Below are 17,060 nucleotides of genomic sequence, written 5' to 3' on the forward strand. Positions count from 1 at the left end.
ATGCTAAAAACTCCCAATAAACTAGGTACTGATGGAACGTATATAAGAGCTATTCATGACAAACTCACAGCCAATATCAAACTGAATGGGCAGAAGCTGGAAGCATTCCCTTTGAAAACTGGCACAAGACAAGGATGCCCTCTCTCACCACTCCTATTCAACATAGTATTGGAAGTTCTGACCAGGGAAATCAGGCAAGAGAAAGAAATAAAGGGTATTCAAATAGGAAGAGAGGAAGTCAAATTGTCTCTGTTTGCAGATGACATGATTGCATATTTAGAAAACCCCATAGTCTCAGCCCAAAACCTCCTTAAGCTGATAGGCAACTTCAGGAAAGTCTCAGGATACAAAATCAATGTGCGAAAATCACAGGCATTCTTATACACCAATAACAGACAAACAGAGAGCCAAATCATGAGTGAACTCCCATTCACAATTGCTACAAAGAGAATAAAATACCTAGGAATACAACTTATAAGGGATGTGAAGGACCTCTTCAAGGAGAACTACAAACCACTGCTCAATGAAATAAAAGAGGACACAAATGGAAGAACATTCCATGCTCACGGATAGGAAGAATCAATATTGTGAAAATGGCCATATTGCCCAAAGTAATTTATAGATTCAATGCTATCCCCATCAAGCTACCATTGACTTTCTTCACAGAATTAGGAAAAAATACTTTAAATTTCATATGGAACCAAAAAAGAGCCTGGATAGCCAAGACAATACTAAGCAAAAAGAACAAAGCTGGAGGCATCATGCTACCTGACTTCAAACTATACTACAAGGCTACAGTAACCAAACAGCATGGTACTGGTACCAAAATAGATATATAGACTAATGGAACAGAATAGAGGCCTCAGAAATAACGCTACAGATCTACAACCATCTGATCTTTGATAAACCTGACAAAAACAAGCAATGCAGTAAAGATTCCCAATTTAATCAATGGTGTTGGGAAAACTGGTTAGCCATATGCCAAAAACTGAAACTGGACCCCTTCCTTACACCTTATATAAAAATTAATTCAAGATGGATTAAAGACTTAAATGTTAAGACCTAAAACCATAAAAACCCTAGAAGAAAATCTAGGCAATAATATTCAGGACATAGGCGTGGGCAAAGGATTTATAACTAAAACACCAAAAGCAATGGCAACAAAAGCCAAAATTGACAAATGGGATCTAATTAAACTAAAGAGCTTCCGCACAGCAAAAGAAACTATCACCAGAGTGAACAGGCAACCTACATAATGGGAAAAAATTTTTGAAATCTACTCATCTGACAAAGGGCTAATATCCAGAATCTACAAAGAACTTAAACAAATTTACAAGAAAAAAACAACCCCATCAAAAAGTGAGCAAAGGATATGAACAGACACTTCTCAAAAGAAAACATTTATGCAGCCAGAAAACATTTTAAAAAAAAGCTCACCATCACTGGTAATTAGAGAAATGCAAATCAAAGCCACAATAAGATACCATCTCACGCCAGTTAGAATAGCGATCATTAAAAAGTCAGGAAACAACAGATGCTGGAGAGGATGGGGAGAAATAGGAACACGTTTACACTGTTGGTGGGAGTGTCTTCCACCATTGTGGAAGACAGTGTGGCGATTCCTCAGGGATCTAGAACTAGAAATACCATTTGACCAAGCAATCTCATTACTGGGTATATACCCAAAGGATTATAAATCATGCTACTATAAAGACACATGCACACGTATGTTTACTGCAGCACTGTTCACAATAGCAAAGACTTGGAATCAACCCAAATGCCCATCAACGATAGACTGAATAAAAAAAAAATGTGGCACATATACACCATGGAATACTATGGAGACATAAAAAAGGATGAGTTCGTGTCCTTTGCAGGGACATGGATGAAGCTGGAAACCATCATTCTCAGGAAACTAACACAGGAACAGCAAACCAAACACCGCATGTTCTCACTCATAAGTAGGAGTTGAACAATGAGAACACATGGACACAGGGAGGCGAACATCACACACTAGGGCCTGTCAGGGGGTGGGGGGCAAGGGGAGGGAGAGCATTAGGATAATACCTAATGTAGATGACGGGTTGATGGGTGCAAGCAAACCACCATGGCACGTGTATACCTATGTAACAAACCTGCAAGTTCAGCACATGTATCCCAGAACTTAAAGTATAATAGTAATAAAAACTGTGTGTGTGCATGTACAGGGCTAAGCATAGAGAAAAGTATGAAAAAATGATAATAGTGACTATCTTAGGGCAGTGGGATTTCAGGTGATTTTTATTTTCTTCCTTGTGGCTTTCTGCATTACGTTTTTATACTGTGTATGTTTTACTTGTTCAAAATTTTAAGAGTTTTTTTTTTTAATTGTGCGAAAAACAACAATAACAAAATGAGAATGAAAGGACTGGAGCAGAATGCAAAGAAAGGTGACTGGAAGAGACTGGGAGGTGGAAGTAGGAAGGCAAATGGGGGTCCCAGAGGGACTTGACAGGGGGACCTGAGGGATCTGGAGGGACTGAGGTGTCAAAAGACATTATGTAGAACTACTGAGAATAGGAGGTACTGGGTAGCAGGGGGCTCAAGAAAACTGTAGGGAGACTAGAAGGTGCACAGGAATTGAATAAAGTGTCCAGGAACAAGAGCAGATAGGGAGACAAGTCAGGAGGAAATGGGAAAGACCAGTGAGGCTAAGTAGGACTGGAGGAAAGGGCAACCCCAGGGAAACAGGAAGACTACACAGTTTGAGGGGGACTGAGAGGGACTGACTAGAAGGAGGGCTTGGGATTGGATTAGGAGGAATGAAGAATGAAGAGACCATGAGGAGTAGTAGAGATTATAGAGAACAATGTAGGGCCCTTGGAAAGGATAGGAACAAAAAAAAAAAAATAGAAAGAAAGAAAAAAGAAAACACAGGCTTTTGAGCTGACAGCCTAGACTTTCCAGCTGTATCAAGGCTTAACCCTCTTTGCCTGATTTCCGTTACCTGTAAAGATAAGCATAATGCCTGCCTCACAGGGTTAAGATGAGAATTGAATGCTACAATCCGCATTAAAAACTTAGTAATCACTGGGCATTCAGAGTGTACTCAATAAATGCTAGATTTTATTATTATGAACAGCTTCTTAATTCAAAGAGAAGATGAAGGCACAATAATAAAACTTCATCTCCCGTCCAAGTATTTCATTCTGCACTTTTAATAAAGAATCATTTTTTCCTGAGAGTGAGATGGTGGGAGGGAGGCAAACAAATCCAACCTGCTCTGAAGACTTGCCCAAAGCTGAACCTTCTTCACCACTCAGAATGAAAAATGAAAGACTTTCATCCAGTGAGACTTCAGTCTGTGGAGACAACTATGATAAACCAGTATTTAGTGTTGAAATAAATACTTTTTCTGCTTATAAGTAAAGGAAATAGTTTTCTGTAATATGGTAAACATAATTGTTATCTCACTAGCAAACAGGGAGCACCAAGGCAGACAATATCAAGGTATATTTAGCTTTGAGTCTGTTTGGTTCATGAGTTTTTATTTTTGTTTTGTTTCTAATGTTCTGGTAACTGCAAGAAAAGCCAGAATATACAGCCAGAATCTTCTCCATCTTCCCAAACTATCTCCTCACTCTAGTCTGGGTGGTAAGAGTTTGACCAAAATGCTGGCTCCAGTGGAAATTTCTTTTCTCTCCTTGTTTTTGGTGCTGTCCTGTTCAGGCATGCACGCACACACACACACACACGCGCACACACACACACACACACACACACACACACACACAAACTGCCACCTCAGCCCACAATCTTTCATGGAGTTAGAAGCAATTAAAAGTCTGAAGAGTGGTATATTCTTAGTTGTAAACCCGCTGACAAAGAAGCTCTCATTTTCCACTCTTGTCTGACTCTTTGAATTGATAAATCACTTCTTTCTCATACACATATATTAAAATGAAATGTTTTAAGGAAGGCTTGGTAAAGGAATAAATTCTATAATAAAAAGTAAAACTCATAGTTACTAGGAATGAAAGAATTTAAAATATGTAAAATATAAAATTATATGATATAACTATATAAGATAATTTTATAAAATATAAAATTATTAAGATTTTATCTTGTAAGATAAAAGCTCATCTTTATATTGTTTTTATCTACACTGTAGCCGTCATAGTAACTTAAAAGTTATTCACCTTGTAACAATGCTGCTTATATGAATTGTCAGTATATACTTTTATGCTCCATCACCTCTGCACATCTCACAATCGCTTGCTAAAATCTTCTGCTTCCTGAGCAGATATCCCTATGTGGTAACTGGGATCATGTTTCTTAGAAGCCAATTTCTCTTCCTTTTAACCCCTTTTCCAGATACTTAATGGATTGACCTTGACAAACTTTGTAACTCTTTATAGTTTTTACTATTCGTAGTGAAATTAAATCCAATTTAGGCATGTTTTAATTCATGTGTTGAGTGAATAACATGCACATACACATCACTTTTCAGTCTGCTTTTACCTTTACATTTAATTAAAATAATTTTTATTAAGCACCTAAGAGGGGCTCTGTGGAGGAGCCAAAGATAAATTAAAAAAACCCCTTGCATTTTAAAATTTGCAGTTGAATACTCTAGGTGCTTGTGGCAGAAACCATTAGTTGCTCATTACAGTCTTTTCTCCCATCTCTAATAGTAGAACCTAGGCACTTCTTCCACATTCATTTGGTGGAAATGATATGTGCAGTTTGCCGGTCTTGTCCCCTAAAATATCAACCTAAAATCCTTTGGTTCTTTCTTCTCCACTTCCCTTTTGCTAGCAAATGGAAAACTACAGCTTTGCCATTGGACTTACGGATGGAAACCACATATTGGAGATGGCAAAACTCTCCTATCAGCCCCGATTGCTGATTTGTTACATTAGAGAAAAAGGAAACTTCTATCTTAATGAAAACACTTTACTTTGAATCTTTTTGTTACAGCTACTTAGCTTGTACTCTAATATAACTCTCAAAAATATGAGTTATTTTGTCATTTCAAGTTCCAAATATGTGATTACACATTGAATTTTCAAATATTGATTACATATTAAAAATCTGTAAGTTGGATATCACCTATAACATTGTTAAAATAATTAACTGGGAGGCCATTAGACTGAAGCAGCTCTAGGGCCCTGAGTTCCTATGTAAGCCAACCAAAACCCAACTCAGTGTGAATGGTCCTATCCAAGGAAAATGGAACTTTAGTTTTACCAATCGGAAACTGCCAACTAATCTCTAACTAGGAACTTTAAGGCTACTGCTCCATTCTAGCCAATCAATGTTTTCTTTGCCTTGCTTCCGCATGCACTGTTTAAAAGTTTTCCCCGCACGCCCCTTTGGTGGAGCCCTAACCATCTGCACACTGGCACTCCTCAATTCATGAATTGTTGTCTGTTCAAATAAACTCTTTAAAATTTTAATGTTCCTGGTGGAGCCAAGATGGCCGAATAGGAACAGCTCCGGTCTCCAGCTCCCAGCCCAAGCGACACAGAAGACGGGTGATTTCTGCATTTCTGCTTGAGGTACTGGTTTCATCTCACTAGGGAGTGCCTAACAGTGGGTGCAGGACAGTCGGTGAAGCGCACTGTGCGCGAGCCGAAGCAGGGCGAGGCATTGACTCACTCGGGAAGCGCAAGGGGTCAGGGAGTTCCCTTTCCTAGTCAAAGAAAGGGGAAGCAGACGGCACCTGGAATATCGGGTCAGTCCCATCCTAATACTGCGCTTTTCCAACGGGCCTGGAAAACGGCACACTAGGAGATTGTGTCCCGCACCTGGCTCGGAGGGTCCTATGCCCACGGAGTCTCGCTAATTGCTAGCACAGCAGTCTGAGATCAAGCTGCGAGGCGGCAGCGAGGCTGGGGGAGGGGCGCCCGCCATTGCCCAGGCTTGCTTAGGTAAACAAAGCAGCCAGGAAGCTCGAACTGGGTGGAGCCCACCACAGCTCAAGGAGGCCTGCCTGCCTCTGTAGGCTCCACCTCTGGGGGCAGGGCACAGACAAACAAAAACTCTGCAAGAACTTCCACAGACTTAAATGTCCCTGTCTGACTGACAGCTTTGAAGAGAGTAGTGGTTCTCCCAGCACGCAGCTGGAGATCTGAGAACGGTCAGACTGCCTCCTAAAGTGGGTCCCTCACCCCTGAGCAGCCTAACTGGGAGGCACCCCCCCAGTAGGGACAGACTGACACCTCATTCAACCCGGTACTTCTCTGAGACAAAACTTTCAGAGGAACTATCAGACAGCTGAATTTGTGGTCTCACGAAAATCTGCTGTTCTGCAGCCACCGCTGCTGACACCCAGCCAAACAGGGTCTGGAGTGCACCTCTAGTAAACTCCAACAGACCTGCAGCTGAGGGTCCTGTCTGGTAGAAGGAAAACTAACAAACAGAAAGGACATCCACACCAAAAACCCATCTGTACATCACCATCATCAAAGACAAAAAGTAGATAAAACCACAAAGATGGGGAAAAAACAGACCAAAAAAACTGGAAACTCTAAAAAACAGAGCACCTCTCCTCCTCCAAAGGAACGCAGTTCCTCACCAGCAACGGAACAAAGCTGGATGGAGGATGACTTTGATGAGTTGAGAGAAGAAGGCTTCAGACGATCAAACTACTCTGAGCTACGAGAGGAAATTCAAAACAACAGCAAAGAAGTTAAAAACTTTGAAAAAAAATTAGAAGAATGGATAACTAGAATAACCAATGGAGAGAAGGGCTTCAAGGAGCCGATGGAGCTGAAAGCCAAGTTTCGAGAACTACGCGAAGATTGCAGAAGCCTCAGTAGCAGATGCGATCAACTGGAAGAAAGGGTATCGCTGATGGAAGATGAAATGAATGAAATGAAGAGAGAAGGGAAGTTTAGAGAAAAAAGGATAAAAAGAAATGAACAAAGCCTCCAAGAAATTTGGGACTATGTGAAAAGACCAAACCTACGTCTGATTGGTGTACCTGAAAATGATGGGGAGAATGGAACCAAGTTGGAAAACACTCTGCAAGATATTATCCAGGAGAACTTCCCCAATCTAGCAAGGCAGGCCAGCATTCAGATTCAGGAAATACAGAGAACGCCACAAAGATACTCCTCGAGAAGGGCAACTCCAAGACACATTATTGTCAGATTCACCAAAGTTGAAATGAAAGAAAAAATGTTAAGGGCAGCCAGAGAGAAAGGTCGGGTTACCCACAAAGGGAAGCCCATCAGACTAACAGCTGATCTCTCAGCAGAAACTCTACAAGCCAGAAGAGAGTGGGGGCGATATTCAACATTCTTAAAGAAAAGAATTTTCAACCCAGAATCTCCTATCCCGCCAAACTAAGCTTCATAAGTGAAGGAGAAATAAAATACTTTACAGACAAGCAAACGCTGAGTGATTTTGTCACCACCAGGCCTGCCCTAAAAGAGCTCCTGAAGGAAGCACTAAACATGGAAAGGAACAACCGGTACCAGCCACTGCAAAAACATGCCAAATTGTAAAGACCATCGAGACTAGGAAGAAACTATAGCAACTAAGAGCAAAATAACCAACTAACATCATAATGACAGGATCAGATTCACACATAACAATATTAACGTTAAATGTAAATGGGCTAAATGCTCCAATCAAAAGACACAGACTGGCAAACTGGATAAGGAGTCAGGACCCATCAGTGTGCTGTATTCAGGAAACCCATCTCACTGCAGAGACACACATAGACTCAAAATAAAGGGATGGAGGAAGATCTATCAAGCAACTGGAAAACAAAAAAAGGCAGGGGTTGCAATCCTAGTCTCTGATAAAATAGACTTTAAACCAACAAAGATCAAAAGAGACAAAGAAGGCCATTACATAATGGTAAAGGGATCAATTCATCAAGAAGAGCTAACTATCCTAAATATATATGCACCCAACACAGGAGCACCCAGATTCATAAAGCAAGTCCTGAGTGACCTACTAAGGGACTTAAACTCCCACACAATAATAATGGGAGATTTTAACACCCCACTGTCAGCATTAGACAGATCAACGAGACAGAAAGTTAACAAGGATATCCAGGAATTGAACTCAGCTCTGCATAAAGTGGACCTAATAGACATCTACAGAACTCTCCACCCCAAGTCAACAGAATATACATTTTTTTCAGCACCACACCACACCTATTCCAAAATTGACCACATAGTTGGAAGTAAAGCTCTCCTCAGCAAATGTAAAAGAACAGAAATTATAACAAACTGTCTCTCAGACCACAGTGCAATCAAACTAGACTCAGGATTAAGAAACTCACTCAAAACCGCTCTACTACATGGAAACTGAACAACCTGCTCCTGAATGACTATTGGGTACATAATGAAATGAAGGCAGAAATAAAGATGTTCTTTGAAACCAACGAGAACAAAGACACAACATACCAGAATCTCTGGGACACATTCAAAGCAGTGTGTAGAGGGAAATTTATAGCACTAAATGCCCACAAGAGAAAGCAGGAAAGATCCAAAATTGACTCCCTAACATCACAATTAAAAGAACTAGAAAAGCAAGAGCAAACACATTCAAAAGCTAGCAGAAGGCTAGAAATAACTAAAATCAGAGCAGAACTGAAGGAAATAGAGACACAAAAAACCCTTCAAAAAATTAATGAATCCAGGAGCTGGTTTTTTGAAAAGATCAACAAAATTGATGGACCGCTAGCAAGACTAATAAAGAAGAAAAGAGAGAAGAATCAAATAGATGCAATAAAAAACGAAAAAGGGGATATCACCACCGATCCCACAGAAATACAATCTACCATCAGAGAATACTACAAACACCTCTATGCAAATAAACTAGAAAATCTAGAAGAAATGGATAAATTCCTCGACAAATACACCCTCCCAAGACTAAACCAGGAAGAAGTTGAATCTCTGAATAGACCAATAACAGGTTCTGAAATTGTGGCAATAATCAATAGCTTACCAACCAAAAAGAGTCCAGGACCTGATGGATTCACAGCCGAATTCTACCAGAGGTACAAGGAGGAACTGGTACCATTCCTTCTGAAACTATTCCAATCGATAGAAAAAGAGGGAATCCTCCCTAACACATTTTATGAAGCCAGCATCGTCCTGATACCAAAACCTGGCAGAGACATAACCAAAAAAGAGAATTTCAGACCAATATCCTTGATTAACATTGATGCAAAAATCCTCAATAAAATACTGGCAAACCGAATCCAGCAGCACATCAAAAAGCTTATCCACCATGATCAAGTGGGCTTCATCCCTGGGATGCAAGGCTGGTTCAACATACGCAAATCAATAAATGTAATCCAGCATATAAACAGAACCAAAGACAAAAACCACATGATTATCTCAATAGATGCAGAAAAGGCCTTTGACAAAATTCAACAGCCCTTCTTGCTAAAAACTCTCAATAAATTAGGTATTGATGGGACGTATCTCAAAATAATAAGAGCTATCTATGACAAACCCAGAGCCAATATCATACTGAATGGGCAAAAACTGGAAGCATTCCCTTTGAAAACGCACAAGACAGGGATGCCCTCTCTCACCACTCCTATTCAACATAGTGCTGGAAGTTCTGGCCAGAGCAATCAGGCAGGAGAAGGAAATAAAGGGTATTCAATTAAGAAAAGAGGAAGTCAAATTGTCCCTGTTTGCAGATGACATGATTGTATATCTAGAAAACCCCATCGTCTCAGCCCAAAATCTCCTTAAGCTGATAAGCAACTTCAGCAAAGTCTCAGGATACAAAATTAATGTACACAAATCACAAGCATTCTTATACACCAATAACAGACAAACAGAGAGCCAAATCATGAGTGAACTCCCATTCACAATTGCTTCAAAGAGAATAAAATACCTAGGAATCCAACTTCCAAGGGATGTGAAGGACCTCTTCAAGGAGAACTACAAACCACTGCTCAATGAAATAAAAGAGGATACAAACAAATGGAAGAACATTCCATGCTCATGGGTTGGAAGAATCAATATCGTGAAAATGGCCATACTGCCCAAGGTAATTTATAGATTCAATGCCATCCCCATCAAGCTACCAATGACTTTCTTCACAGAATTGGAAAAAACTACTTTAAAGTTCATATGGAACCAAAAAAGAGCCCGCGTCGCCAAGTCAATCCTAAGCCAAAAGAACAAAGCTGGAGGCATCACGCTACCTGACTTTAAACTATACTACAAGGCTACAGTAACCAAAACAGCATGGTACTGGTACCACAACAGAGACATAGATCAATGGAACAGAACAGAGCCCTCAGAAATGATGCCGCATAGCTACAACTATCTGATCTTTGACAAACCTGACAAAAACAAGAAATGGGGAAAGGATTCCCTATTTAATAAATGGTGCTGGGAAAACTGGCTAGCCATATGTAGAAAGCTGCAACTGGATCCCTTCCTTACACCTTATACAAAAATTAATTCAAGATGGATTAAAGACTTATATGTTAGACCTAAAACCATTAAAATCCTACAAGAAAACCTAGGCAATACCATTCAGGACATAGGCGTGGGCAAGGACTTCATGTCTAAAACACCAAAAGCAATGGCAACAAAAGCCAAAATCGACAAATGGGATCTCATTAAACTAAAGAGCTTCTGCACAGCAAAAGAAACTATCATCAGAATGAACAGGCAACCTACAGAATGGGAGAAAATTTTTGCAACCTACTCATCTGACAAAGGGCTAATATCCAGAATCTATAATGAACTCAAACAAATTTACAAGAAAAAAACAAACAACCCCATCAAAAAGTGGGCAGAGGACATGAACAGACACTTCTCAAAAGAAGACATTTATGCAGCCAGAAAACACATGAAGAAATGCTCATCATCACTGGCCATCAGAGAAATGCAAATCAAAACCACAGTGAGATACCATCTCACACCAGTTAGAATGGCCATCATTAAAAAATCAGGAAACAACAGGTGCTGGAGAGGATGTGGAGAAATAGGAACACTTTTACACTGTTGGTGGGACTGTAAACTAGTTCAACCATTGTGGAAGTCAGTGTGGCGATTCCTCAGGGATCTCGAACTAGAAATACCATTTGACCCAGCCATCCCATTACTGGGTATATACCCAAAGGACTATAAATCATGCTGCTATAAAGACACATGCACACGTATGTTTATTGCGGCACTATTCACAATAGCAAAGAGTTGGAACCAACCCAAATGTCCAACAACGATAGACTGGATTAAGAAAATGTGGCACATATACACCATGGAATACTATGCAGCCATAAAAAATGATGAGTTCGTGTCCTTTGTAGGGACATGGATGAAACTGGAAAACATCATTCTCAGTAAACTATCGCAAGGACAAAAAACCAAACACCGCATGTTCTCTCTCATAGGTGGGAATTGAACAATGAGAACTCATGGACACAGGAAGGGGAACATCACACTCCGGGGACTGTTGTGGGGTGGGGGGAGGGGGGAGGGACAGCATTAGGAGATACACCTAATGCTAAATGACGAGTTAATGGGTGCAGGAAATCAACATGGCACATGGATACATATGTAACAAACCTGCACATTGTGCACATGTACCCTAAAACCCTAAAGTATAATAAAAAAAAAAAAAAAAAAACCTTCCCAATAAAAAAAAAAAAAAAAAAAAAATTTTAATGTTCCTAAGTTTATCTTTTGACAATATTTTATTATAATTTTTTTGGATAAAAAGTAATGCCAAGTAAGAATAGAGAGTGATTGCAAATGGGCAATAACTGATAAAGAGGAATCTTTTTTGGGTGACAAAAATTAAACTGTGGTATTGATTGAACAATTCTGTAAATTAACTAGAAATCATTGAGTCATATACACTTTAAATGCGTGAAGTTTTGCTATGTAAACTATACTTCCATAAAGCTGCTTTAAAAAGTAAAAAAAGAGAAAAGTTATTCACCTTGGACCTTTGATATATTTTGCTATCAATGAGCTGCTCAGTTGAAGATTTTTCACCTTTATTAATCTGAAACACAACATAAATAAATCTTTACAGAAATAGACATAATTGTGCTCATAAGTCTTTTGTCCAAAATTTATAAGTATCAATACTTTGCAATATTTTTCTTTTAAAAAGTGTGGTATGTATACATGAAATATCAGCAGACATACTGAAATGTCATTTATAATTACTATGACCAAATCACCTAGCTCTTCTTGGCTTCAGGTTTGACATTATAAGGATGTTATGAGACAAAAGGAAAACAAATATATATATAGGAAGCCTTTAGGAATTAAGGAGCTATATTAACACTGAATTTTGGCTCTCTTTTGACAAAGAGAACTTTAATGTGCTAAATGTCTCATTTAAATAGTAAATTTGAAAACAGGAAATTTTAAAAAGCATTACCTTAGAAATTTTTAGCTTTTCTCTCACTTTGCCTCTCAACGTCTTTACTACATTTTGATTTTCTTCTGCATCTAAATCTACCAGGAAACCAACATAATAAAGAGTTTATGACACTTCATTATAATTAAACAATAGCAGCAAAAGTATTTATTAAATTCTTTAACTGCATGCATTTCTAAGCCTCATGACAATTATGAAAACTAGGTTATTGTCTTATGAGAGCTTAGAATCTAAGACCAATAGATGTCCTTTCCGCTTTTCCATCTGGAATAAATACTTTCACCCATTCAGGACTGATTTTCGTTTTTCTTTGAGACAACTTTTCTATCCTCTGTCACCTTCTTTTTTAAATTTTTTTTTTTTTTTTGAGACAGAGTTTTGCTCTTGTCATCCAGGCTGGAGTGCAGTGGCACCATCTTGGCTCACTGCAACCTCCCCCACCCGGGTTCATGCGATTCTCCTGCCTCAGCCACCCGAGTAGCTGGGATTACCAGCATGCGCCACCACACCCTGCTAACTTTCTTTTTTGTATTTTTAGTAGAGACGGGGTTTCGCCATGTTGGCCAGGCTGGTCTGAAACTCCTGACCTCAGGTGATTCACCCATCTCAGCCTCCCAAAGTGCTGGGATTACAGGCATGAGCCACCATGCCCAGCCCTCTTTTTTAAATTTTTAATTATCGTGGGCACATAGTAGGTCTCTGTCACCTTCTTTTGTTGCTTCCTCAGCTACTGGCCAGAGCCCTTCTTTGGCCAAAAACAAAACAAAACAAAACAAAAACAAAGCTCAGATTTTAAAAATCTGTGAAACATCTCTGTGAAGTATACTAATACACAAATATCAAAGCCTAGTTACTTGAATTTTATTAAACTGAAAAGACAGCAATCTAAAAAAGAAGAGCAATAAGTCTCTGGATACCCATTTTAATTATAATAGTTTTGTAAAATCATTATAACACTTCTGACCCCTACTTTTTCCAGCTATTAGAGAAAAGGAAAGTTTTATAGGATATAAAGAAGGCTTATGCCTACAATCTCAGCATTTTGGGAGGCCGAGGCAGGAGGATTGCTTGAGGCCAGGAGTTTGAAACCAGCTTGGGCAACATAGCAAGACCCTGTCTCCATAAAAAAAAAAAAAATTGGGGGGCTGGGCACAGTGGCTCACGCCTGTAATCCCAGCACTTTGGGAGGCCAAGGCAGGCAGAACACCTGAGGTCAGGAGTTCGAGACCAGCCTGACCAACATGGAGAAACCCCATCTCTACTAAAAATACAAAATTAACTGGGCGTGGTGGCACATGCCTGTAATCCCAGCTACTCGGGAGGCTGAGGCAGGAGAATCGCTTGAACCCAGGAGGCGGAGGTTGCAGTGAGCTGAGATCACCCCATTGCACTCCAGTCTGAGCAACAAGAGCAAAACTCCATCTCAAAAAAAAAAAAAAAAATTAGCGTACATGCCTGTAGTCCCAGCTACTTGAGAGGCTGAGGTGGGACCATCACTTGAGCCCAGAAGTCTGAGGCTGCAGTGAGCTATGATCACACTACTGCACTCCAGCCTTAGGCAACAGAGCAAGACTCTGTTTCTTAAAAAAAAAGAAAAAAGTCTCAAGCCCTCGTGTGTACTCCAAGCCACGTGTTATTTTCTGCTCGTTTGCTGGATGGAATGAAAGAGATCATGCAAGATCATGCAATCCTAGGTACAGTAAAAAATTGAGGACCTATTGATCACTTTGCCTTGCTTTTTACTTTTTCTATTCCCTGCCTTTGAGTGCTTAAAGGTTACATAGAAGTTTGTAAAAATAAAGGGTAAGCATAAAGCTAAATAACTAACTATAGGTCATGAGAATCTTCATGTTTAACACCACAGTATTCTTTGGTAAAATTTAAAAATTACTAGTTGGTTTTGTTTATACTCTATTCCCATAACTTAGAATGGCAGATGGCATATAATACATGCTCAATAAATATTTGCTTGGTGAATGAACCAGAGCTCAACCATTATTTATGTATTTTTCTCCCTGAGATTTGAAGTTTGCTGAAGCAGGTTCTGCATCTATGTATCTTTGTGGTCTAAAACAGTCTCACCGTCAGTGGAATCTCCATGTTTGCAGTGACAAAAAGAAAATAAAATTCAGATTTATTACATCCATTGACTTTTCTATGTATTTCCTTATGCCCATCTTGTTTTATTTAGGAAGTTTAATTTCTCTTTAAACTGATTCCTTAGGAAATTTGTGTTCCCAGCTGAAACCCTGGCACAGGATTAATCATTTACATCTTTTAAAAATAAAAATGAAGAGTATCAGAGTTATGGTATACTTATTGAGAACCTTTTTGGAGATGCTTGTCTATAATTTCTTCAGCTGTAATGTTATCCATCTCTTCTGACATCTGCAAAAATAGCAGGGAGGGTTAAACTTGCATCTTGTTTTGTCATTGAACATCTTTTTTTATTATTATTATTATACTTTAAGTTCTAGGGTACGTGTGCACAACATGCAGGTTTGTTACATAGGTATACATGTGCCATGTTGGTGTGCTGCACCCATTAACTCGTCATTTACATTAGGTATATCTCCTAATGCTATCCCTCCCCCAGCCCCCCACCCTCCGACAGGCCCCGGCGTCTGACGTGCCCCACCCTGTGTCTATGTGTTCTCATTATCGAACATCTTTTCAAATATTCATCAGCCCTTTGAACATCATCTCCTTTAAAATGCCTATTCACAGATTTTGCTTGTTTTCTTAAATTTCACCTTTTTATCAATTTGTATGAGCTCTTTATATATGGTGAAATTACTGTCTCTTAGGAGGTAAAGCAAGATGGCTGGATAGAATCCTCCAGCAATCATCTGCACTGCAGGAACAACAAATTGAACAACTATCCACATAAGAAGCACCTTCACAAGAACCAAAAATCAGGTGAGCAATCATAGTGCCTGGTTTTAACATCATGTCAAGGAAAGAGGCGCTGAAGAGAGTAGGAAAGACGATCTTGAATTGCCTGTACCATCTCTCTCTCATCCCCAGGCAGCATGGCAGGAAGAGAGAATCTGTGCACTTGGAGGAGGGAGAGGAAAGTGATTGGGGGACTTTGCATTGGAACTCACTGCTCCCTTAACATAGCGGAAAGCAACACAGGGCAGAATTTGGCCAGCACCCACAGAGGGAGCATTTAGACAAGCCCTAGCCAGAGGGGAATTATCCATCCCAGCAGTCAGAACCTGACTTCCAGCTAGCCCCACCACCATTGGCTAAAGCAGTTTGGGGTCCTAATAAATTTGAAAGGCAGTCTAGCCCACAAGGACCACAATTCCTGGGCAAGTCCTGGTACTGTGCAGGGCTCACAGCCAGTGGACTCAGGGTGACACGATCCAGTGAGACACTAGCTGGGGCGGCCAAGGGAGTGCTTGCATCATCCCTCCCCCAACTTCGGGCAGTACAGCTTACCGCTCCAGGAAAAGAGGGAAGAGCAAAGAGTACTTTGTCTTGCAACTTGGATACCAGCTCAGCCACAGTAAAATAAAGCACCAAGCAGAGTCCTAAAGCCCCCACTCCTGGCACTATCTCCCAGATAATATTTTTAGACCGACACCGGGCCAGAAGAGAACCCATTTCCCTGAAGGAAAGGTTGCAATCCTGGCAGAATTCACCATCTGCTGACTACAGAACCCTTGGGCCTTGAATAAACATCAGTGGTAGCCAGTCAGTAGTCACCACGACCTTGGGCGACACCCAGTATTGTGCTGGCTTCAGGTGTGACCCAGCACATTTCCACCTGTGGTGACAACAGTGAGAGACACCTTCTGCTTGAGGAAAGGAAGAGGAAGAGTAAAAATGATTTTGTTTTGGCCAGGTGCGGTGGTTCACGCTTGTAATCCCAGCACTTTGGGAGGCCGAGGCGGGCGGATCACGAGGTCAGGAGATCGAGACCACGGTGAAACCCTGTCTCTACTAAAAATACAAAAAAATTAGCCGGGCGTGGTGGCAGGCGCCTGTAGTCCCAGCTACTCTGAGAGGCTGAGGCAGGAGAATGGCATGAACCCGGGAGGCAGAGCTTGCAGTGAGCCGAGATTGTGCCACTGCACTCCAGCTTGGGCAACAGAGCGAGACTCCCTCTCAAAAAAAAAAAAGACTTTGTTTTGCAACTTGGTGATATGATTAGGCTTTGTGTTCCCACCCAAATCTTATCTTGAATTGTAATCCCCAGGTGTTGAGGGCGAGACCGAGTGGGAGGTGATTGGGTCATGGGGGTGGTTTCCCCATGCTGTTCTCATGATAGTGAGTGAGTTTTCACAAGATCTGATGGTTTTACAAGCGTCTGGTATTTGCCCGGCTTGCATTTCTCTCTCCTGCCACCATGTGAAGAAGGTCCTTGCTTCCCCTTTGCCTTCCACTGTGATTCTAAGTTTCCTGAGGCCTTCCCAACCATGTGGAACTGTGAGTCAATTAAACCTCTTTCCTTTACGAATTACTTTTTAAAGGGTACTATCTTTATAGCAGTGCAAGAATGGACTACACACTTGGGTATCCAGCTCAGCCACAGTCAAATAAAGTGTATCAAACAAACTCCTGAAGTCTCTGATTCCAGACCTGAGGTCTTGGAGGGCATTTCTAGACCCATCCTGGGCCAGAAAGGAACCTGCAGCTCTGGTGGGAGAGAACCAGGCTTGGTAGGACTCACCAACTGCTGA

General features: G+C 40.6%; 1 protein-coding gene across 1 annotated transcript in view; it reads right to left on the reverse strand.

The window, feature by feature from the left end:
• CC2D2B (coiled-coil and C2 domain containing 2B) overlaps positions 1-17,060 on the reverse strand; it is a 131,781-nt gene that overhangs the window by 103,817 nt on the left and 10,904 nt on the right. The window contains 4 exon segments of the mRNA XM_030809155.1: positions 3,258-3,353; positions 11,920-11,985; positions 12,370-12,446; positions 14,697-14,757. Of these exon segments, the coding sequence (XP_030665015.1) occupies positions 3,258-3,353; positions 11,920-11,985; positions 12,370-12,446; positions 14,697-14,757 (300 nt within the window).

Source organism: Nomascus leucogenys, chromosome 3 (genome assembly GCF_006542625.1).
Source record: "Nomascus leucogenys isolate Asia chromosome 3, Asia_NLE_v1, whole genome shotgun sequence".
NCBI lineage: Eukaryota > Metazoa > Chordata > Mammalia > Primates > Hylobatidae > Nomascus > Nomascus leucogenys.